At 33.4% G+C, this 24,368-nt stretch overlaps 1 protein-coding gene across 1 annotated transcript in view; it reads right to left on the bottom strand.

Annotated features, from left to right (window-relative positions):
- SCN7A (sodium voltage-gated channel alpha subunit 7) overlaps positions 1-24,368 on the bottom strand; it is an 83,414-nt gene that overhangs the window by 31,639 nt on the left and 27,407 nt on the right. The window contains 10 exon segments of the mRNA XM_033112361.1: positions 502-637; positions 639-673; positions 1,735-1,821; positions 1,823-1,899; positions 1,902-1,973; positions 2,646-2,742; positions 9,413-9,619; positions 13,189-13,330; positions 15,553-15,622; positions 18,771-18,977. Of these exon segments, the coding sequence (XP_032968252.1) occupies positions 502-637; positions 639-673; positions 1,735-1,821; positions 1,823-1,899; positions 1,902-1,973; positions 2,646-2,742; positions 9,413-9,619; positions 13,189-13,330; positions 15,553-15,622; positions 18,771-18,977 (1,130 nt within the window).

The following is a 24,368-nucleotide window of genomic DNA, read 5'->3' as shown; positions in this document are numbered from 1 at the left end:
TTGTTACCAGAATGTGAAAATATATTATTATCAAATATGTAACATTTCATAAATACCATTCTAATAACACTATTCCATTTCCTAGTTTTCTGAGTCTTACCCTCACCCTGCATTGAGACATACACTGATTCTGACTTAATAATTTTCCCAACATTCCACTGGCCTGACTGCTCTTACATTGAGAAACACCTGATTACAGTTCCTTACTTACATATTGACATTCTGCTTCTGGTGCTCTTCAGTGTCCTGTTCCTCAAAACTGACCCAGTACCCCTGGCCCTGGCTTCCTAAAACTACATCTCAAATGCGCTACATTTATGGCTTATTTCCTTTAGTGCTTTGGTCAAATGACAGCATTTGGAGACTGCTTACTCTTTTCTGGGGTAGTGTTAATTTATTCAGCTCCAATGACCCAAGGGTATTACTATTCTTCCCATTTATGTCTGAGGAAACTGAGATAAATTTTCATAAAATAAAATTTAGGTCGTGGACTCTACTTACCACCCTGAATAATCGAAAAAGAGCCATTCCATGAACATTTGTAGATAAAAGTTCTGCTAAACCATGGAACACCAATTAGGCAATCAAAAATGTCCAGCCTTTTTGGAAATACTCATATGGATGCATGGCAATTATTTAAAATCATTTCTGCTGTGAAAATTCCAATAAAAACCTAAATAAAAACAAAGCACATGGATGAGATATGATTCCAATAGCTCTAGTCAGAACCCTCATGCACAGAAACTAACTTTTCACTGCCACACTCTTCACGGTTCCTCTGTCCATATCTAATTAGTTTTGGAGTCTATATTACAACAACACACTCATACATTTTATTTAACAATCTAATGTTAAACACTGTATACAGAATCTTCAATTATTTTTTTAATGTCCGTCTGGAAGAAACTGAAAGAATATTTGAAGGTGAAAATTTTTCAGTTTGGATAGTTCTTTTGGTTTATGGAGTATATATTAAGGTAATTAATTTTTCAACTAGTAAAGAATAAAAGAGGTACATATATGATACAGAATGAAAACAGAGTAAACCTAAGGAACTGCCTTTTTAAAGCTATACTGGTAGAAATAACTAAATTACTGTTTTGGTATCGAGTAAATGTATGATTCAAAACTGGGAGCCGTTTAGCTGTATGAATACCAAGCAACTAACATCAGCAACAACAATAAAAGCAAAATAAAATAAAATAAACACTATATATTTGCTTGAATGTGACTTGTTTTTAAATTCACAGAACTCTCTTTTGCCTTTTACATCATATGGGAAGAAAAGGATAGGTGAGACCAAACAATACCTTGACAAAGGCAAAGGCAGGTGGTGAGAGCAGACAGGGTCAAGTGTAGCTGTAGCCAGGATTCAGAATCAGGTGTCAGTGTAGAACTTGTGTCTGTTATTGCACCACGGCCCTTATTTGATCTACGGGGCTATGGTACCAAGAGAGGGTATACTTGGGAAGGGAGAGGAAATAAATAATTTCCACTTAACCTTAGCAGCTGGCTAGGAATCCCAAATTTAAATGGCAGAATTTTCAACTCTAGGTATAAACCTATTCAGTGATAAGAACATTTACAAAACAGGACTAGGAGTGGTGAAGTGGAGAAGCATGAAACAAGACTACATCCAATACTCATATAATGCACTTGCAACATATTGCAGTTATAAAATAAAGGGATAATAATGATTTAAAATTTTAAAGTTGCAAATGAAAATAACCTTACCTGGTTTTCAATGCTGAGAACATTGATGGTTTCTTTACTTATTGGATAACATTCCAAGGCCATAAAAATTATGTTTAGAATTATGCAATACAGTGAGAAACAGATCAGTAAATGGGTGCATTATAATTACATGGACAAAGTCTTTCAATTTTAACCAACAGGGAGACAATTCCAGATCAAGAGAGTTTTGGCAAATTTATACCAACACAATGGGCATTTCTTCTGAGAGGTTTGATGTTCTGCAATGAAGAATGGAGAAACTCACCGTTAGTAAATTGTCTATTTAAATTTAACTAATAGAAAGGTTTCACTTTTGCATGTAAAAACAGGTTTGAAACTAGACTTCTGACTTGGAGTTACCAAATAGAAATATTTTATGTTAATAAAAGCAGAACAAAGTAAATTTCCTCTGAAATTTTGTTCATGCTTGCTGAGTCAGACAAATGAAATGAGACAAACTGTATAGAAAAACAAAACATAGGAGTGTCTCTCAAGAAAAACAGATATGGAATATAATGGAGAGTTTTATAATTCCTAGATTTATACGCTTCACAAATAATGCATTTCGATATTGTCCATGATAATGAGTTACTGGGTCTGTGTTTAAAAAAGGAAGAGTCAACATAGAAAGGACCTTAATATCTTAATGTTATATATTCCAACCTATATTTTTAGTTACAACTTACCACTTTTATGTCATTTTAAATACTAAAGAAAATTCCTTGGCACTCTTTGGTAATGCTTTCTAATGTTTAAACACTATGCTTATGAAATTTTATGACTTGTTCATCCTAATATTCTCAGGTTATTCCTTAATTTTAGCTATTATCAAAACTCTGAAGAAACTGCAGGATTTCCTTAAAAGCAAATTTTATAAATAGTACCCTCCATAGTATCTAAATATTCTTTACCTTCTCCATGTCTGATAGAAGCATCATCCAACACATCCAAAGAAGTGATTACAGAAGTTGGTGATCTTTTCTTCATTTCTATTTCTGTGGTCTTGGTCTAAAAAGAAAGTTGATGAGTCTAATATTGTCTTCTTCCCTTTGGAGATCCAAGGCTATAACTATAAGAAGGTTTATAACCTTCTTAAAAATGCTGATTCTACTTCCAGAAACTTTTTTTTAAATGAATGTGTGTAATTTAAAACTCAACGAAAATACTTTTATGCTATGAGGTCAATTATAAAAGGAGTCAACGAGAGGATGAGAGTGGTATTACCCATATTTGGCAAGGATTTCAATGTGTAGTTAGGATTATTGTGAAATATCCAGGTGGCAAACATGTTATTGAATAATAAAAGTATTCCTTGAACAACTTAATTTTTTCCTTGAGGAAATGTTAATTTTATAACTTTCTATACTATCTTGATAAATTAAAATGATTTAGTTTTGTGGTAATGAAATAAGTCTTGAAGAATATCGGGTAATAGAATGAATTTAAAGGATTGCTTTGGTTTGAACATATGAGTATATGAAAATTCCATAAATAAATCACTCTTTCTGTCTCTCATGTTTCTTGAGTAATGGTTTTAAGATACTCTCTGTTTTGCTGATGTGGCTACATAATGTTAAAAAGAACCCATGTACTGGAGAAACACTCAAAACTCCTAGGCTTGGCTGTAGATATTACAAGTTCTACACATTCATAAGTATTACAAATATAGCCCAAGATGTTTCTAGTGACCATGCATAAAATTTGTATTAGTATTGAACTCTAAGAAACTGACAATGGGTAGACGATATTAACCATAGAGTTCCAACAGTTTTTACATTTGGCACATAAAAGAATGAGAATACTTATATATGTATGGTAACTTGGGGTAAAGAAGTGAGGCTACTCCTGGATAGAGGAAACTGCCATGGGAGAAGCCGCCACTTTAACACTGAGGCAATTAGTAGTTGAGGCTCACTGGTAATCCATACGCTACACACTCCGGTGGCAAGTTCTGCTCTGGCCTCTCTGAAGAGGCATAATAGGCATGAAAGCATTCATAGTCATCCCAGTCGAGACCCCTCTAATTTCATAAATACTGGAGCTAGAGGAGGTAAAACCAATGTATTACATCATGAGTTCCATTAGCAGATTCTGCAGGTCTACAGATCTGATTCTCCTCTCCATTTTTTTAAATTCAAAGAGTAAGCTAAAAAGTCAGGATGCAAAGTTAATTTATTTACTTAAACCATGGTTATTTCAGAAACTATTGTTTAGCTGACTTATAAGGTTACATAAGATACGAATTTTACAATTCCAAATTACCATGAGATTAAAAAGCAACAGAAGTATAATTTTTCTGTTATGAAGATCTGACAGGGATTTCCCAAATATTTTCATAAAGATAATACTTTGGTGACATAGTGAAGAATATCCTCCACTATATTCTTAACATAAAGAAATTACTTCTCGTAGAGCTGTTTCTGATAGTGAACAATGTTTAATGGAATCACACCAAAGAACAACTGAGTAAAGGCAATTATGTGTGTGGCGGATGGGGATGGAGTGCGGAGAGTCATAATGTTATTGTTGACATAGTCAATGCTCAATTCTCTTCTAATTTGGCTTGAATGATGGACATACTTTAGAATATAAAATGAACAAACCATGTATCATTCTAGTAATATATTCACCCTCATTGAGCTTCTCAAAAATATTGCATGAATGCCCACAAGTGGGCCAACTCTTGAGGATATAGCTATTTACAATACAAATTGAGAGGATCATAACTCACTAACGCTCCTTTTTGGAAGTTTGAGAGCTAATAAGGGCATATACATGAATTTCAAACAATTCAATGTTAAAACGAGACTGGAAAAAGGCACTAGGCTTCTTCTCACAACTGGTTTAAATTTTCGCTGGAGGGAGGAATGAATAAGGAAGAACCCAGTCAATTCTAGCATTTGGCAATGAATACCTGAAGTGCTCATTTTGGACTCAGACCTTTCTGGATTGCAGCACACTGGTCTTTCTAATCCTCTGGCTCACCCTGGTTCCTTCCGCTATATAGCACGAACTCATTCCTCAGATCTCAGCTCAAGTGTCATTTCACAGATAAAAATCTTTTCAGACTCGAGATAGCCTTTATTATAGGCTTGTAAAGCATCATGTTTCTTTCTTTTATAGCACTTACTACAGTTTTGTTTTGTTTGTTTGTTTTAGTAGAGAGTAATACAGTGAACTATGATGAATCCGACATTCAGCTTCAATGATTAATATACATTAGATTCTTCATTTTCATGTATTGTTCATCCGACTTTTGATAGATTTTAAATCAAATTTCAGATGTTATATAATTATCAGAATAAGCTTTTAAAAAACATAATCACAACACCATTATCATTATCAGCACAATTAGTAATTCCTTAATATTATCAGATACCCAGACCATGCTCAATTTTCTTTCATTGCTCAGAAACATTCTATTGTAGTTGACTTGTACCAATCAAAATACAAATAAGATCAGAAACTGAGAATTTCCACTCAAGGTGCTGGATTAAGTAAATGTTGTGCTTCCCTACTCTCAAGACCACATCAAAATTGTAGCTAAACTACAGAACAACCATCATTGAGAATTGCCTGAAGTCTAGCTGAACCAAAGCCCTACAACTAAGGACATATAGAAGAAGCCACATCAAGACTAGTAGGAGGGGCAGAGACGTGGAACAGGCTGATCCCACACCTGTGTGTGACTGTTAAAAATTGGGAGGGCTATCTCGGCTGGGGATGTAGGGTATAGCATAAGGAATATAGTCAATAATATCACAATAACTATACATACTGCTTGGTGGGTACTAGAATAGTCAGGGGGATCGGATCACTTCTTAAATTATATAAATGTCTAACCACTATGCTGTAAACCTGAAATTAATATAATATGGAATGTCAATTGCAAAATTTAAAAGGGGAGAAAAAGGTGAAGGGGAAGAGAGGTTCAAATTTTCACGTATAAAAAAATAAGTCATGAAAATGTAATGTACAGGATAGGGAATACAGTCAATAATATTGTAATTGCAAGGACAGTGTCAGATGGTTGCTGGATTTATCATGGTGATCACTCCTTTAGGTATACAGTGTTGAATAACTATGGTGTACACCTGAAACTAAGATAATATTGTATGTTAGCTATATTTAATAAAATCTTTTAAAAAGAAAACAAATACAAATAAGTACATATTATATTTAGTTGGCAGGTCCACGGATTACCTTGTGATTTTTTTTTTCCTATGTGATTTATTTGTTGGGGATAGGTCACCTATGCTGTAGTATTTCCCACATTCTTTGACAGATTGTTTCCATTTAGTGTAATTTAATCTGTTTTTCTCTCTCCTATAGTCTCTCTAAAAACAAAAAATTGACCTAGAGGCTTATTAGACTTAACTCAGATTTTGGAAAGGACATATTGTATGTGGTGTTTTATGTTTTCTATTTCATAACATAGGGGGGAACACATCATGTCTAGTGGTACTAGAATCACAATTTTGTGTTTGTGATAATTTTATAGTTTATCTCCTCATTAAACTATTAGCTTCATGAAGGTAGACACTATATTTATATTTATTAAAGTATTTTTTATCTTCAGTGCATAGTACAATGCCTAGCATATTATAGATTGTCAATAATGTGTTATTAGACAGATGAGCTATAGGAATGTCTGTGTACATGGGGAAATAATTTGAAAATATTTGTCATCCTAAAGTTGCATATATCTGATTCTGTTCCTGAGGTTTTGCCTGTAACTGACAATTCATAGAAAAGTTTCACTTGAAAACTGTGTAATTGATGGAATAATATTGTTTCAGCATTGAAACAAAGAAGTGGTTAACACTAGATTCTCTTCTTCAGTATTGACAAATCTAACACCAATAAATGTAGATAAAACTTTGCAACTGGAACTCAGTGAGGATTAAATTTGAAAATTCATGAAGGCACATATGTGTCTGGTACATAGTTGATGCTCAATAAGCATTATTTATTTTATTATGATTATTATTGTTGTTGTTGTTTTTCCCCTAAAAAGAGGAGAGGATATCATCAAAGACTTAAGAATTTTATGTTTCTGAAGTATTCTCCATATAGATTGCTGTACCTTCTTGTGTTTTTCTTCTTGTGTTCCCTACAACTAGCCATTGACATTTGTCAGTTGCTTAATACATTCTAAGAAGTGCCAAGTTCTTAACATGAATTTATTTCACTTGCATCTTACAACTACCTATGAGACAGATACTATAGTAATTTACATATTACAGATGAAGAAGCTGAAGTTTATAAAGGTTAACCGAATTGGCAAATATCATACATCCATGAAGTAGCTCAAGTCTATATCTGACTGCAAAACTGTGCTTTTAGCCAATATGATCCATTGCTTTCCTATAATGTGAGAATATGAAGCATCTAAGCACTCTCCTGGTAATACCAACATTGGCATTAGAATCTGATGAGTCTTCACTTAGATGGGTCACCTAAAGGGACCTCAGCTTGTTTCAAGTTCTCGCTCCAGTGTTTTCTTATGTATAAATAAAACAAGAAATCTTGTGAAAGTGGTTTTCACTCTCACTTCCCAGAAAATCTTTGCATGACAAAATGTTCTAGTACTCTTCCAAGAAAATAAATCCTTTGTAATTGAAAAATGTTAATTAAAATCAGAAAGGCTTTTTGTGATCCAGAGCAGCCAAATGAATGGAGATATTGGGAGATTGGGAAAAAATTCAAGTTCTCAAGCAGAGTTAATAGGGCATCTCATCCTGGGATAAGGCAGGCATTGTGCTCTTGGATATATTTGTGGGTAGCCCTTGACATTTGAAATGACACTTCAAAACAAATTACACATTCAACATATCATTCAGACCATAATCATTGAATCTGAAGTAGCCTAGACTCATTTCTAGAGACAGAAAGTTTTTGTAATTTGTTCTTCTGTGACTTCCTCATGGGTGATATAATGGCTATACTCAAGAGCCTCGTTTTATACATGCTTTCTTCATATAGCTTATAATTGCTTCCTGTTTCAATGGTATGCATGTTATGGACCACGTAGACAGAAGTATCTATCGATAACTTGTCATTTGGTATGATCTTACATCATGTTGTTCAGGCCCCACTATTTGGTACAATGACTTTCTTAGAGCTTCTTCATTGATAATGGTATAATAAAATGGTTACATAGGTAGGCAAGTTAAACGTTTTCCCCTTTCTGACCTGAAGGGTCCTTTGGCATAATGAAACCCCTGAGCCAGCTTTACTGTACATTCCACTTAGTGCCATAGTGTATGTCCCTTTACCTTTCCCCATCTCTTTTTTACCCTCCTCAAATGAGAGGGTCCTTGGTATAGCTACTTTCTATGCTTTATTTGTTCCCTCAATCTGTCCTTTGTCCATTTAACATAAAATGAAGTTAGTTTTTTTCCCCCCCAGTATAGACAATCTTCATTAGCAGGTATTAAGGTGCAAAATAGTAACAAATCCAGAGGGATCAAAAGGAGGTAGAACATGGCTCTCTTTCCCCCAAGTGAGGGCCCTGTAAACAGGCCAGTGGGGTGGGAGCACTTGACTTGACTATGGACACTTTGGGCACAGCACTCCTTCAAACAAGATCCCAGCAGGAGGTCTCCTCACAACAGGGTGAAAGGAGCAACATCTGGTAGACGCCTGGGCTGTGTCCCATCCCAGGTTGCTTGGCGTCTGCCCACCGCACACCTCAACAGCTCCTGGTAGGAGTATTAGGAGACTGGGCTAAATCTATTCCTCTCCAAACCAAGGAAGAGGTGTGAGATTGCCAGGTCCTATGGAATATAAGAAAGCTACTTCTAGTTGCTTTCCTGGGTCCTTTTCTTCCTTTTAGCACAATTAAGAGTTTAAAAAATAATTTCCTATGACTTTGTTAATGCTATTTCTGTCAATACTTTTAGGTTCATAGACCAAATCTTTTGCTATGAAGCTTAAAATCTGAAAATATATTAAAACACAACACTAAAATAATTGAAAATAAGTGTAAACCCTCATGAAGTTTTACTAATCATGGGTTTAATTATTCTATGGATAAAATAATTTTTAATATCATCATGCTCAGTGTATTTCCTCTTGAAGAAACTAGAAAGCCAATAAAGTAATTTTTTCCTCTTTTTACAACTTCAATACTGTACTTTATTCTTGCATTTAGTACTTCATGATTTCTAAATTATGGAAGGCACTAGCACTTTTCAGTTGAAAACCAAAATTTTGTAGTTAATTCTGATGTGCTATCATGAAGCAAGTTAGAATTAATAAACTACACTTGCATTAAGAGAAGTCAAGTTCAAATATATATATATATATAGTCTATATATATAGACTATATATATATATACATATATATAGTCATAGTTTATGACTATATATATATATAGAGAGAGAGAGAGAATGAATATATATATTCATGGTTTAACAGAAGTAGTAATACACATTTTGGAACAAAAAATTAATGTATTAAAGAAATCTTTAAAGATGTTGGCCATTCTTACCACAGTGCACTCAGGAAGGAATGTTATGTAGCAAAAGTGAGCTCTCTTATCAAAATCACTTTTGATCTTCTTATCATGTACCACAAACATAGTGAGCATCTAGTAGAAGGCAATGTGCTCTAAGACCGTGAGAAGAGAACTCAAACTCTGTCATTCTAAGAAGCATTTTTACAAAGGTGTACCTCAACTGCTTTGTTTCCTTCTTGAAGTTCTTTTAAAGTGTCCTGAAATTTCGGTTCAGTCTTCTGAGCTTTTTCAGCAGCTGCCTGCTTTTCTTCTTCATAGGACATAGCAAGAATGCCCAAGAACAAACTTGCCATATAAAAGGCAAACCAAAAACTTATTACAATAAAAAATATCATGTAGACCTTCCCAGAAGCATAAAGGATCTAAGGAGAAGTGAAAAACAGGACAAAGGAAGGAAATGTTATTTGTTTTCCTGTAATCTCCTGTTTTAAAATAAAGTTATAAGTGGAATGTAATCACAAGACAGTTTAAGTACTCATACCTGGAGAACTAAGTAAAATGTTCTTCAACTTAAGACATATATGTATGACATATATGTGTAAATACATATATACATAGGTGTGTGTGTATATATATATATATATATATATATATATATATATATATATATGGCATAATATATATGGTATAATATATAATATATATACAAAACCAAAGGAAGAATTGAGTAATTTAGGGTGAGCATTTTACTTTTATGTCTTCATAAAATAGAGAAAACATATTAAAAAAAATTGTCATCTCTCAATAAAGAAAGTTGAACAATCTGATTATGGAAGATTACTTTCTTTGCAGTAGAATCTTTAAATATATGAAATTTAATAAAGTCAGAAAAAGAATGTTTAGAGATTACTTTCTTCTGATTATTAGTTTACGGAAACACCACAGGTACAAAATAAGGTATTCAAAGCGGCGGGGAACAGAATTATTTCTGCATCTGTCAGAATACCTGCTTTGGTGAAGAAGCTTTGGATGAATCACAGGGAAAGTCATATAATTCAATTATATGAATTCATTTTTAGATAGAAAATACAAAATTTTAGATTTCCAAACTGAGAATTGACTAGCTTTTTTTCTTAATAATTACCTAAGATAATTCAGGAAATTTAAAATGTTAGGAAATTATATGTAGACATTACAAATCCAAAATATAGTCCAATGACTTATCCTCATTGATTGAAAGTACATGAACAAAATTCAAAAAGAAAAATGGGAATAGTTTTTATTGTTCAGCATCCATTTGAATCAATAAATATTATTTACAGAAAATATTGTGCTGATATAACAGAGTTAAGAATGTTTACGGATTCATAGGAAGTTCTATTCAATCAGAAATAATTTTTATTAATCTGTAGTATGCTTGTCTTTAAAAGCATTTTAAATAAACCTTATTATCCCAGTGAGTCAGCTATTTAGGATTTGGTTAAGTATGTAATTTTCCCACTGAGCATTTATAGTAGTGTATTCAGGAGTCAATAATAGATATTATGGAGTGTACTGTAGGCCCTAAACATTAATAAGTAATTTATGTTTATCTTCTTATTAATTCTGTGCAACACATTTATGTGCAAAATGACTTGACAAAGATATCACAACTACGGGGGGTTACCTAAATCCAAAATTTTTGCTCTTTTCACTATATGAAGTTGGTGGAGGATAAAAGAATACTATCTTATTAGAATGAAAAAGTGTACAAATTCTAGTTCTATTAGATTTTAGTATGAACTTGGAGCAAATAGTTTTGTTATGAAAATCAAATGAAACTATGCATGCAAAGATCTTAGCCCATGGCAAATATGCAATAAACATTAACTATTGTTAAATATAACTGCATTCCATGAACATTGACACTTTGTTTTGCTCATTTTTGTACCCATGGTGTATCAAAGAGTACATGGATGAAATACTTATTTGTTGAATGAATGGAGAATAATATTCCCTAAAGCACGAGCTGTTCTCTTTGGGAATAATCACTGAATTTTCCTAGTTATACTCAGTTCAGTTTAGGGCAATGCTCAGAGTACAAGTCCAGTCCAAATCAAAGAAAACTTTATTTACACTAGTCAATAAAACTTAGAATGTGATAATGATGAAGGTACTATGTGGAATCCATCCCCAAACTGATTTTTCATTTCAGTGGTAGTGGGAAAGAATTTCCTTTAAACCAATGCTAACAACAAAATTAGCTAACAGATTTTAAGGGCTGTAAAAAAAGCGAGACATTATTATATAAACTGACAATCTATAAATATTCACTTATATTTTGTGTTTATTAAAACTTCATTAAGCATTTCTCTGTATTAGATGCTGAGAACACAAAAATTAAAATAACACAAAATACATCTTCTTAGGTAGTATATCTCCTAGTGGAAAGAAGAACTGAACAAACAATTGAAATAACCACTATCAGAGGCAATTATAGCATTCTGTGGAATTCTGTTATAGGATATGCCTAACTCTGAAAGGAGGGCTTAGGGAAAAGCTCAAAGAAGGAATCTGTGAGGCATGAATTCGAGCAAGAAACCCTAGACAGAAAGAAACTTGAATTCAGGCAGAGTACAACCTAGATTGAAACAAGAAATTATAGGATAAACTCACCTAGGAAACAACAAACCTTTTTTTAATACTCAAATAAAACAGACAGTATATATTGGGATATTGTTAGGAAATAAATCTGGAGAACTATACCCAGACTAGATCTTGAAGGGCACCATGTACCACGGGTATGGACTTTGAACTTCATCCCATAGAAATTTGGAAACCACTGAAGGATTTTAGAAGGATGATAACATGATGAGATTATTTTACAAATAAGAAGTTCCTGGTATTTTGGAGGAGCCATTGATACTTGTCAAAAACTTTTGGAAATAACAATACAAATACTAAACTTACAAAATTAGAAAAACATAGTTTTCATAAAGAAAAAATATCACTTGCAATATTTGAATGGAATTCTTTAACTAGAAATATAATTATACTAGATCAATGTTTGGTTTACTTAATTTTTATTTAATAATATGTCATGAACTTTTGTGCCAAAAATATATTACATTATCCTATCATTAATGACCTGTACACACACACACACACACACCATAATTTATGTATCCAATCATAAAAATTATGGGTGTGTGTGTACGTGTTTTAAAAAAGCGCTCTCCTTCAACTGTAAATACAATTGGAATATAAAGTAATTTATTTATTTTATCTAATATCCTTTGATATTAGCTATGCTGCTAAAATAGCATTGCATATTCTACTGTGATGAAATTTCTCTTAAAAGAAAAACTGAATCTCCATTTTAATGAATATTATATCCTCTGAGAAACCATTGTACACAAATCATCAATTATGAAGACAGACTCTCAGAATTTAGATTTCAAGTCTCGTAACAGCAAGCCTTCTGTTAGAACTGAAGCATGATTGAATAATAAAGAGGAATGGAAAGAAATAGAATTGAAAAGAAATAGCACATTGTAGGTATTCAATAAATAATTGTTTAATACTTGGTAATCTCATAGGTTCAAATTCTTGACTAAAGAATTGAAACCCAGAAATGTTCTTAATATCAAATGTATGATATCTCAGAGCAAGACAGTGATCTGGCACATACATGTAACTTTGGGGAGGTTATCCAACCACTCTGATCTCCATATTAAAAGCATATATACATATACATATACAGAAACACACACTGACCATGTAGGACTGTGTTAAAGATAAATGACATATCGTACATATGAGCACAGACTTTGGCACCGTGTTAGGATATAGTTTGACATTTAATAATTCTAGTTCTCTTTCCTTCTGTCTTCACATTTTTCTTCACATAAAAATTTAATAAACTATGTTATATTCCACCCTCATTTTGGAAGGGAGGAGCGTGGAGCATGGTACCATTCTTAAATGCGCAGCAGATTCTCTCTGTTCTTACCTGATGATAAAGTGCTTCAGGGTAATCCTGCGCCATTAACCGGAATAGGGCTAATAAGGCCCAGCCAAAATTGTCAAAATTTGTGTAGCCATCATCAGGATTTACGCCAGCTTTTACACACACATATCCTTCGGGACACTGACTAAAAAAGACAAAGAATAGAAAAACTGCTTACTCTTAGGTGACTTTCAGATTATGGCCAAATCATAAATATAGAACATCTACCCATACATAATAGAGGGCTCCCTCTTCCACCAGGAGTCTTCTTCCCCCAAACAATTTCCAGTGAAAAACCTGCAAATGTGTTAGATTTTAAGTTTTTAATAAGTGAACAGTGTTAATTAGCTAAAAAAAGGGCCTAACAAATGGTTTTTCCCAAGCCTTTGTTAAAGATTTCTTTAATGTCCAATATCAAAGTGAAAGTATAACTGAGAACATAACACTGATAAAAATAAAATTGTAATGGCTGAGGGTTTGATTTTCTAAATGATCTCACCTCAAATCCTTAGATCCTATTATTTAAGGGTGAGAAAGCATTTATCACATCAATAATTATAAGCAGTACTTGCAAATTGGTGGAAAAATCAGTCAATATTTATTTCATTTCTTTTCCTGGAGTCTTCATACTTTTTTTTTTTTTTTTAAGATTTTATTGGGGAAGGGGAACAGGACTTTATTGGGGAAAAGTGTGTACTGCCAGGACTTTTTTCCAAGTCAAGTTGTCCTTTCAATCTTAGTTGTGGAGGGTGCCATTCAGCTTCAAGTTGTCCTTTCAATCAATCTTAGTTGAGGAGGGCGCAGCTCAGCTCCAGGTCCAGTTGCCGTTGCTAGTTGCAGGGGGCGCAGCTCACCATCCCTTGCAGGAGTCCAACAGGCAACCTTGTGGTTGAGAGGACACGCTCCAACCAACTGAGCCTGGAGCTCAGCGGCAGCTCAGCTCAAGGTGCCATGTTCAATTTTAGTTGCAGGGGGCGCTGCCCACCATCCCTTGTGGGAGTCGAGGAATCGAACAGGCAACCTTGTGGTTGAGAGCCCACTGGCCCATGTGGGAATCGAACCGGCAGCCTTCAGAGTTAGGAGCATGGAGCTCTAACCACTTGAGCCACCGGGCTGGCCCCCTGGAGTCTTCATACTTTTATCTACTGGGAGCTTGGGTGCTGTGGTTGATTATTAAAGTAGAGGCCAATAAAAAATGCTTCCCACTATCCACGTGCTTACGTAGTTCTCGCCCACGTTATTTTGGCTTTGGCCATGTGACTTGTTTTGGACAATTGTTAATGGTTAACACATGTGATATAAACAGAGGTTCAAAAAATAATTGTGCATTGAGGCTTGCTAAATTGCTGACCCACATAATCTGAACAAATAAATTTTTGTTCTTTCCTTAAGGTACTAACTTTTAGGATAGTTTACCATGCAGCAAAGTACGACAGCTACAGGTGAACTACTGCATGACTCTCTTCTGGCCTTAAAATATATCATTGTGATTCTGACTATTGATGACCAGATATCTTTAATATGAGTTTGGAATGTCCATAAGAAGGGTTAGCTGGAGTGGTATAGGAAAGATACAATGGGATGGGTTCACAATTTGGACTTGATAATAGAACAGAAGCTCAACTCTTTTAGCAAGTGAGAAAATATCTAAATCAACTGATAACTAAACTGTGTAACTCATGCTTCTCCCTACCATGTGCCTTTTGTCAATCTGGGCTCCAGAACCTAAGAAAGAGTGGAGCCTACAGATGAGCATCAAGTCATCCCAGCTGAGGAAAGGAGCATAAGGAATTGTGTGAGTCATAGCACTGACTAGAAGCACTCTATTTCTACTTCCTGATTTCCTCATCTGAAATTATAGGATAGGAAGACATGAGAGTTTTGTCATCTCACTGAAGAATTGCTTATGAATACTGTTTTTAAGAACAATAAGTTTTTTTATTAATGTAAATTATAGTCATAAAATATACACAAGCCATAAAATAAGTGAAATAACAGCATACCTTTAACATTTCTCTTCTTCATAGGCTTCTGGACAAAGAAAAAATTATACTGTCTTTTTTGATAATTTCCACTAGCTCTGGGGCACACACAAACAAAAAATCAGATCCTTGTTTAGGTCCCAGCTCTGCCATTTAATAACTTCTTGACCTTGAATAAATCATTTAGCTAGTCTATTGTGGTTTTTTTTTCTTTTTGTAAAATTCGATTAATACCATTCCATACTGTGCACTTCTCAGCATGGTTTTGATGATAAAATGAGATAATGTAATCAAATGGGACCCATTAGTAAAACCAATAATTATTCAATAAATACTATTGATTGTTGGTAATGACTTCATAGAAGAAAACATTAACATCACTTACCCAGCATCTGTTCTGTTGCCACAAAGGAGAGCATATTTTTCTCCTTCCAAATAATAAAAGTTTTGTGTTTCTGAAAAATAGGAAAAAAATTATATTGTATATATAATTTTGAGTGACCAACTTATCTGAAATCAATTTCACTCTGTACAGAAGATGACCATCCCCGTCTATGGTGAGGATATGGTGTGGCCTTTTTAGTCTAGGAGGCTGGCCTAATCTCTGATACACAGGCCAAAGTGCTCTGGCAATCCACCTACTTCATGGCCCTCAAAGAGACAAAACTCAGCATAGAAAGAGGAGAATCCCTTTCGAAATCAGTTCAGGAAAATGCATTTAACCAGCTGGTTATGACCAGATCCCTGAAGAAAAGAATCCTAAAACTAATCTGTTTGAAAGCTGAGGACCTTTGCTTCCAGGGTTTATTCCTCGTGATCTTCCTGAGCAGACCAGATTTTCCCGTCTCTGGGTTTAATTTCCATTCGTTTCCCACTTCGAAGCTTATTTTTCTACATTGAGCATCCAGTACTAGTTATTTCCCTGATGTCAGCTAATTTTGAGCACAACCCAAGTAAATCTGGGTCATAATCTGCAGAATTTATCCAGGTATTCTTATTTGCTGTCAACCAAAATGTAAATTGTGTATTTATAGATACCAGTTACTAAGGTTGGCAACATGCATGCTTAGGAACATTGGTTTTTAGGTTCTAAATTCAAATCACAGAGATCAAACCCATGAGATTGGTCCTGAGTGTGTGTGTGTGTTGTGTGTGGGAGTGTGTGTGTGTGTGTGTGTGTATGTATGTAGGCAAATATACATAAAATTGTATATGTATTGTATATACAAAATTGAATTACTCCAATCTCAAATAAAGTCACTTTAATTTGTCACCCAGAAGAATTTTAGAAGAATTTTTAAATCATAAATAGTTAGGAATCATTAATCAAACCTTATGAATGGCAGTCAAAAACCAAATGAAATTTGACATTAGTAGAACGGGGCATTCCCAACTACTCTTCCAAATACAAGTACTATGACATGGCAATTAGGTTCAATAACATACAAATATAATGTTTTCAGCAATTCCTAACATGTTATTTGAGAAAACAGAATGACTAGAATGGGATAAATTTTAAAATAATAATCTTTGAAAAGTGATTTTTTTTATAATATTATACTTTAACAAAGATGAAAGGAACCTATACACTGTTTTCATAGCAATAACCTTTGAAGTAACAAATATTATATATTTTTAAAATAATTAGCATATTTTTGTTACAATGTCAAAGAAATCAAACAATATTTCAATTGGAATCTAAGATTTAATATCTATTTCCTGTTGTCCTCAGCACTAAAATTGGGACCTTGAAATAGACACATATAATAAAGAAACATTTCACATTCTCATATACTAATGATTTTGTATTCCTTACATCATAACCACACTATGGAGTAAACCAAAGAATAAAATTTATTAGATTTGTTTTAGAAATTATTAAATCCAAAGTATAAATAAAATTAATAAAGGAGTACATAAGATTTAGCAACATTTTATTTTTATTAGCTGAAAAATTTGTTTTAATTTTTTCTAAATACTGCCACAAAGGACCTGATAATTTAAAGATGAGAGAAAAATCCAGTAAGAGTATGGCCTGGTGAAAAAAGAATGGGTTTTATAGCCAGATTGAGTTTGGTTAGAATCTTAGTTTTACCACCAAGTAGTTATATAGTAAGCTGGAACATTCACTGAATTTCTCTGAACTTCATTCAGTTTTCTTGTTTGTAATGGGTTATTCACGTCTCCTCTGCAGGATTATGAAAAATGTGATCAGGCATGTAAATTACTTACTACGTACAAGAGTTAAGTGATATCTATTTGGCATTATTTCTATTAGCCTAAAATATTTTCATTATTTAGTAAAGTATATCTCAAAGCATTTAAAATGAGCAGCAGTAATTGAAATCCAACAAGAATAAAAATTACTACGTCGTAGGCCATATTTTCATTTGTAAGGTCATCTCAAAATGTCTAATGAGTGAACTCAAATTCATATTTTATTTGTATTCAGTCTTTTTTTTGCAGGGGGCGGGGTCCTTTTCCGAGTGAGGTTCACCCTGGATGAGGATTATTAGTGATTACAAGGACAGTTTTCATGCTTATGTATGTGTCAGAGTCTGTGCCAAGCATTCTATTGACCTCACAAAACCCAAGAACTCGGGTGGGGTGAGGGGTAGTGGACATGATCTTTACACCCCCATTTTACAGATGGAGGAAGTGAGTCTTGGAGAGATCCAAGTTCACAGCCTGTAATTGGGGGAGCCGGGATATGAACCCAGGCAATCCAACTCCTCACCCTGCACTCAACAGGCCCCTCAGAGGGGCCTACCTCTCGTCCTCCACTATCAGCCTTGTACATGCCCCTGGAAATTAGGAGTATATAATATTTCCCCAAAAGCCTGACTTTGTGGCTCCAGCGCTAGGAGAAAACAATCCTTGTCCGCAGGCAAATTCTGTAGACACTGGTCTGGCCTGGGCTCAGAGGCCACAGCCCCACTGTTACACTCACACCGTGAGCTCTGAGCCCTCTGGGAGGCACAGGAAGTGCCCACAAAGCCGTGGGAGCTCAGGAAGTTCTGGCCTGCTGCATGAACTTGGATCCCTTGCCCCGATTTGGGCCTCAGTTTCCCCACCCTCGTCTCCCGCTGGTAGCCTCTCCAGAGCTCACACCAGTGGAGCTGCAGGCCTCTCGCATGTCCCCTTCCCACACCTCTTAGGCTGGAAGGCTGCTGCTCCAGGGACGCCCACCTTCGCCAAGTGCCTTGGTTACAAGCCTCTCACCTCCACCCACTTCTAAGGTTAAATTTATATTTTAAATAAGCAACTTTATTAAAGAAAGGTAGTGTTATGGGGATTCTACTCTGATGGAATTGCAAATAAGACTGGAATGTATGTATGTATGTATGTATTTATTTATAAAATAAAACCTAGCTATTCTAAACTTAGGTTTCCATGATTTAACTCTCTGAAGATATGAACTTTGCTATTCTGATACGTGAAACTGATCCAAATTAGTCCTTAAGCATACTTACAGCATTTACATGAAGTTTGTTCTGAAGTTGCATTTGTTCTAAAGTTGAGAGATCAACATTTCTGTGAAGATTGATTTTTAATTAAGAAAAAAATTAATTTTTTTTGACATAGATGGGAAGTGGTTCTTACCTCGAATATAACGTGAGTTTCCGGTTCTGTTGTGCAGGGTTTCAGTTTCATTTTCTTGGGGCCATCTTAAACATTTATGCTTCAGTTTGCCCATGAAGAGTTCCATCCCAATTAGAGAAAATACGCTCAGGAAAAACAGAGCAAGTATAATGACACCAGTAAGTTTTTTCAAGCAATGGAGCAGGATCCCTACATAAGACTTCAGACCTGAAATGAAAAGATTTGTTTTTGAAAAAATAAAATATGCTAGTACAGTAGCATTAGCAAATTTCTCCCATGGCAAATGCATACTCCATCAAAATTGGTAGCTTTGTGTTTTATAATATAATTCATCATTATAGAGGTCTAATAAATAAAATGAATAAAAATTTGAGTTTTCTGTATTGCTAATTTATTGCACTTGACAAAATAATTCAGACTCAATTTGTTTTAAAATTAGTCATTTGTGATTGTGAAACAAGAAACCAATTACAAAAAAAAACAACAACAAACAAACAAAAAAACCTCTAGAAACACACAAACACATGGAGGCTAAATAACATGCTACTATACAATGAATGGGCTAACAGTGAGATCAACGGAAAAAAAATCAAAAGAGCCCATGAGACAAATGAAAAAGAAAACACGACAACTCCAAATCTATCTGACATAGTGAAAGCAGTCCAAAGAAGCCTACCTCAAGAAACAAGAAAAATATCAAATCAACAATCTAACAACACTCAGAAGAACTGGAAAAAGAAGAGCAAACAAAGCCCAAAGTGAGTTGAAGGAAGGAAATAATAAAGATAAGAGTGGAAATAAATGAAATAAAATCTAAAAAAACAATACAAAATATGAATGAAACCAAGAACTGGTTCTTCAAAAAGATTAAAAAAAAATTGATAAACCTTTAACCAGACTCATCAAGAAAAAAGAGAGAGGATCCAAATAAATAAAATCGGAAATGAAAGAGGAGAAGTGACAACTGACGCCACAGAAATACAAAAAAATTTAAAGAAAATACTGTGAGCAATTACATGCCAATAAATTGGAAAATCTAGAAGAAATGAATAAACTCTTAGAAGCATACAATCTTCCAAGGTTGAATCCAGAAGAAACAGAAAATCTGAACCGACTGATCACTACCTTGAAATCTAATCAGTAATCAACAAACTCCCAACAAAGGAAAGTCCTGGACCAGATGGCTTCACAGGTGAATTTTACTAAACATTCAGAGAATAATTAATGCCTATTGTTCTCAAACTATTACAACACATTCAAGAGGAGGCATGGCTCCCAAAATTATTCTATGAGGCCATCATTACCCTGATCCAAAATCAGACAAAGACACTACAAAAAAAAAGAAAACTATAGGCTGCTATCACTGGTGAATATATATGTAAAAATCCTCAACAAAATATTAGCAAACTGAATTCAGCAATACATTAAAAATATACACCATGAGCAAGTGGGATTTATTCCTGGGATGCAAGGTTAGGTCAAATCTGCAAATCAATTAACATGATAAACCACATAAACAAAATGAAGGATAGAAATCATATCAATAGATGCAGAAAAAGCATTTGACAAAATCCAGCATCCGTTTATGATAAAACAAAACAAAACAAAAAAACACCCAAAAACAAACAAACAAAAAAAAACACTCAGCAAAGTGGGAATAGAGGGAACATATCTCAGCATAATAAAGCCCATATGTGACAAACCCACAGCTAACATTATATTCAATGGGGAAAAGCTAAAAACATTCTCCTTAAGATCAGGAACAAAAAAGTGATATCCACTTTCATCAATTTTATTAAACATAGTATTAGAAGTCCTAGCCACAGCAGTCAGACAAGAAAAAGAAATAAAAGTCATCCAAATTGGAAAGGAAGAAGTAAAACCATCATTATTTGCAGATGATATGATACCATATATAGAGAGCCTCAAAGATTCCACCAAAAAACAAACAAACAAACAAAATCTATTAGAATTGATAAATGAATTTAGTAAAGTAGCAGGTTACAAAAGTAATATTCAGAAATTGGTTGCATTTCTATACACCAACAATGCACTATCAAAAAGAGAAATTGAGAAAACAATCCCATTTACAATTGCACCAGAAAAAAAAAAGACCTAGGAATAAATTTAACCAAGCAAATGAAAGACTTATAGTTGAAAAATTATATCCCTGAAGAGAGAAAGTGAAGAAGATACAAATAAATGGAAGCTCATGCACAGGAAGAATATAATTAAAATGTTGATACTACCCAAAGCAATCTATATATTCAATGCAATCACTATCAAAATGGCATTTTTCACAAAACTAGAACAAATAATTCTAAAATTTATATGGAACCACAAAAGACCCTGAATAGTCATGGCAATTTTGAGAAAGAAGAACAAAGTTGGGGGTATCACACTACCTGTTATCAAACTATACTACAAGGCTATAATAATCAAAACAGCATGGTACTGGCATACAGACACACAGATTAATGGAACAAAATATAAAGCCCAGAAATAAACCTATGCCTATATGGTCAATTAATCTATGAAAAAGGAGGCAAGAATATACATTGGGGCAAAGACAGTCTCTTCAATAAATGATGCTGTGAAAAGTGCACAGATACATGCAAAAAAATGAAGCTGGACAACCTTCTTACTCCATATACAAGAATAAACACAAAATGGATTAGAGACTTATATGTAAGACTCCGAACCATAAAACACCTAGAAAGAAACATAGGCAGTAAACTCTCTGACATTGCCCTTAGCAATATTTTTTGATGTATCTCCTCGGGCAAGGGAAACAAAAGAAAAAATAAACAAATGGGACTACATCAGACTAAAAAGATTTTGCACAGCAAAGGAAACCATCAACAAAACAAAAATTCATCCTACTGAATGGGAGAAAATATTTGCCAATGATAAATCTGATAAGGGGTTAATATTCAAAATTTATAAAGAACTCACAAAACTCAACAGCAAAAAAAAAAAAAAAAAAAAAAGAAACCCAAAAACCAAAAAACGAAACAAACAAAAATCCAATCAAATAATGGGAAGAGGACCTGAATAAACATTTCTCCAAAGAGCTCCTAAAGATGTCCAATAGAAATATGAAAAGATGATCAACATCACTAATCATCAGAGAAATGCAAATTATAGCTACAATGAGATACCACCTCATACCTGTCATACGGTTATCATCAATAAATCAAAAAACAAGTGTTGGCAAGTATGTGGAGAAAAGGGAATCCTTGTGCACTGTCGGTGGGACTGCAAATTTGTGTAGCCACTATGGAAAACAGTATGGAAGTTCTTCAGAAAATTAAAAATAGAACTACTTTATGACACAGCAATTCCAATTCTCTGTATTTATCAAAAAAAATCCAAAACATTATTTGAAAAGATATATGCACCCCTATGTTCACTGCAGCGTTATTTACAATAGCCAAGTTATGGAAATAACCTAAGTGTCCACCAATAGATGATTGGATGTAGAAGATGTGATACATATATATGATAGGATATTACTCTGCCATAAAAAATAACGAAATCTCACCATTTTCAACAACATGGGTGAACCTAGAAGGTATTATGCTAAGTGAAATAAGTTAGACAGAGAAAGACAAATACCATATAATCTCACTTACATGGGGAATCTAAAGAACAAAATAAACGAACAAACAAAACAGAAACAAATTCATAGGTACAGAGAACAAACTGATGGTTACCAGATGGGAAAGGTTTTGGGTGGCTGGGTAAAAAAGGTGAAGGGATTAAGAAGTACAACATAGTCATGGGGATGTAAACACAGCATAGAAAATATAGTCAATAATACTGTAATAACTATGCCTAGTGCCACCTGGGTACTAGACTTATCAGCGGGATAACTTCCTAAATTATATAAATATCTAACCACTATGGTATATACCAGCAACTAATATAAAATGATATTGAATATCAACTATAATTGAAAAAAATAGTCATAGGGATGTAAAGTATAGCATAAAAATATAGTCAATAATATTTTAATAACTATGTAGTGTCAGATGGTAATAGACTTATTTGGGTTATCACTTTGTGAGGTATATAAATGTCTAATCACTATGTTCTTTTGTATACCTGAAACTAATATCGTATGTCAATTGTAATTTCCTTCCTTCCTCTCTTCCTTCCTTCCTTCCTTTTTTATCCTTGCTCTCTTCATATTTGTTGGACTGTTAATATATGGCATCCTAATAACAGCTCAGCTCAACAATGGATCAGAATATACCAGCTCTGTGATGTTGAGCAAATTATCAACACTTCTATGTCTCCATTTTATTATCTTTAAAATGGGAATAATAATACCTGTTTCTTATATCATTGTGATTATTGAAAATCTATTTTTTTAAATGACCTCCTCAGATGACTGGATTTCTTGAATGTAACAGAATAGGGTTGAAATAAAGTTATTCCTGTGATTAAAGAAATGTGATATCTAGATTAAATACACAATTTCAATTGCTAGTATATTAAAACACATGTTTATAGCCTAGTTTTGTCACTTGGAATTATACTGTTGTTATTATTATTATTATTATTATTATTATTATCATTATTTTGCTATAAAGCAGTCTTTTTTAAGAGTTACATTAAAAATGGAATTTCTGTGTCAAAATATATTTATATGACCACATTTAAGTACTGATATACTTGTCTAAATTGCTTTTGAAAGATGTTGAAACAATGTATAAACAAAGACTATGTATGAGTATAGTAAAGCCTTCTTTAAAAATTAAACATATAAAAAAGCATTATTTTCAACTTATTAGAAGAAAAATGGGATTACTTTACTTTGATTTCTGTGATTACCATAATGAACTTTAAAAATATGTATGTTTTTCACTGTGTACTTTACTAGGTAACTGTCATGAATCCTCTGTATATTATTCTACTGAAAATATTTTTTCATATTATTTTGTCGGAATTATTTTTAAGAATAGCAATTCTTAAACAAAAATAAACGTGTGTGTGTATATATATACATATACATGTATATATATATATATATATGCATATATATATGTATATATACCTGTATGTATATATAAACTAAGTTTTTAGAGCTTTAATTTTAGTGGTGACATTTTGTTTGAAGGTAAAAAAGTCACCATCTAATTTTACCGAATCAAATTTATTAATAATTTTAATTGTTATCTACCATTCATTGTTATGTTCAAACCATATGACAATTTTGATTTTGAGTTCCTGGTATGACTTTCTCCTTCTCTTTACTTTTAAACTTTCATTTTGTTTTACTGTAAGTATATCTCTTGTGGAGTTTAATTTATTTCTGATTTAATATTAAAGTCTACACCTGGACAGAAAAAGTTAACACAATAATTTTAACTTTCATAAATTGGCTTTATTTTGGATTAGCCTTTGCCATTTTTTTTGTATTCCTCTTATTATTTTTTTATGTGCTCTATCTTTACTAAATAAACTTTAATTTCTTTCTTTTTTCTTCTGGTTTTTAGATAAAATATATCTATTTTAAAACTTTATCAAACTTAAGTTCTTATTTTGAACAAATGTACTGTCTATATCAAAAATAAAACTGTATCTACAATA

This window comes from Rhinolophus ferrumequinum, chromosome 8 (genome assembly GCF_004115265.2).
Source record: "Rhinolophus ferrumequinum isolate MPI-CBG mRhiFer1 chromosome 8, mRhiFer1_v1.p, whole genome shotgun sequence".
NCBI classification, from domain to species: Eukaryota; Metazoa; Chordata; class Mammalia; order Chiroptera; family Rhinolophidae; genus Rhinolophus; species Rhinolophus ferrumequinum.
The sequence above is the reverse complement of the archived record's forward strand: the minus strand, read 5'-3'. Positions and strand labels throughout refer to the sequence as shown.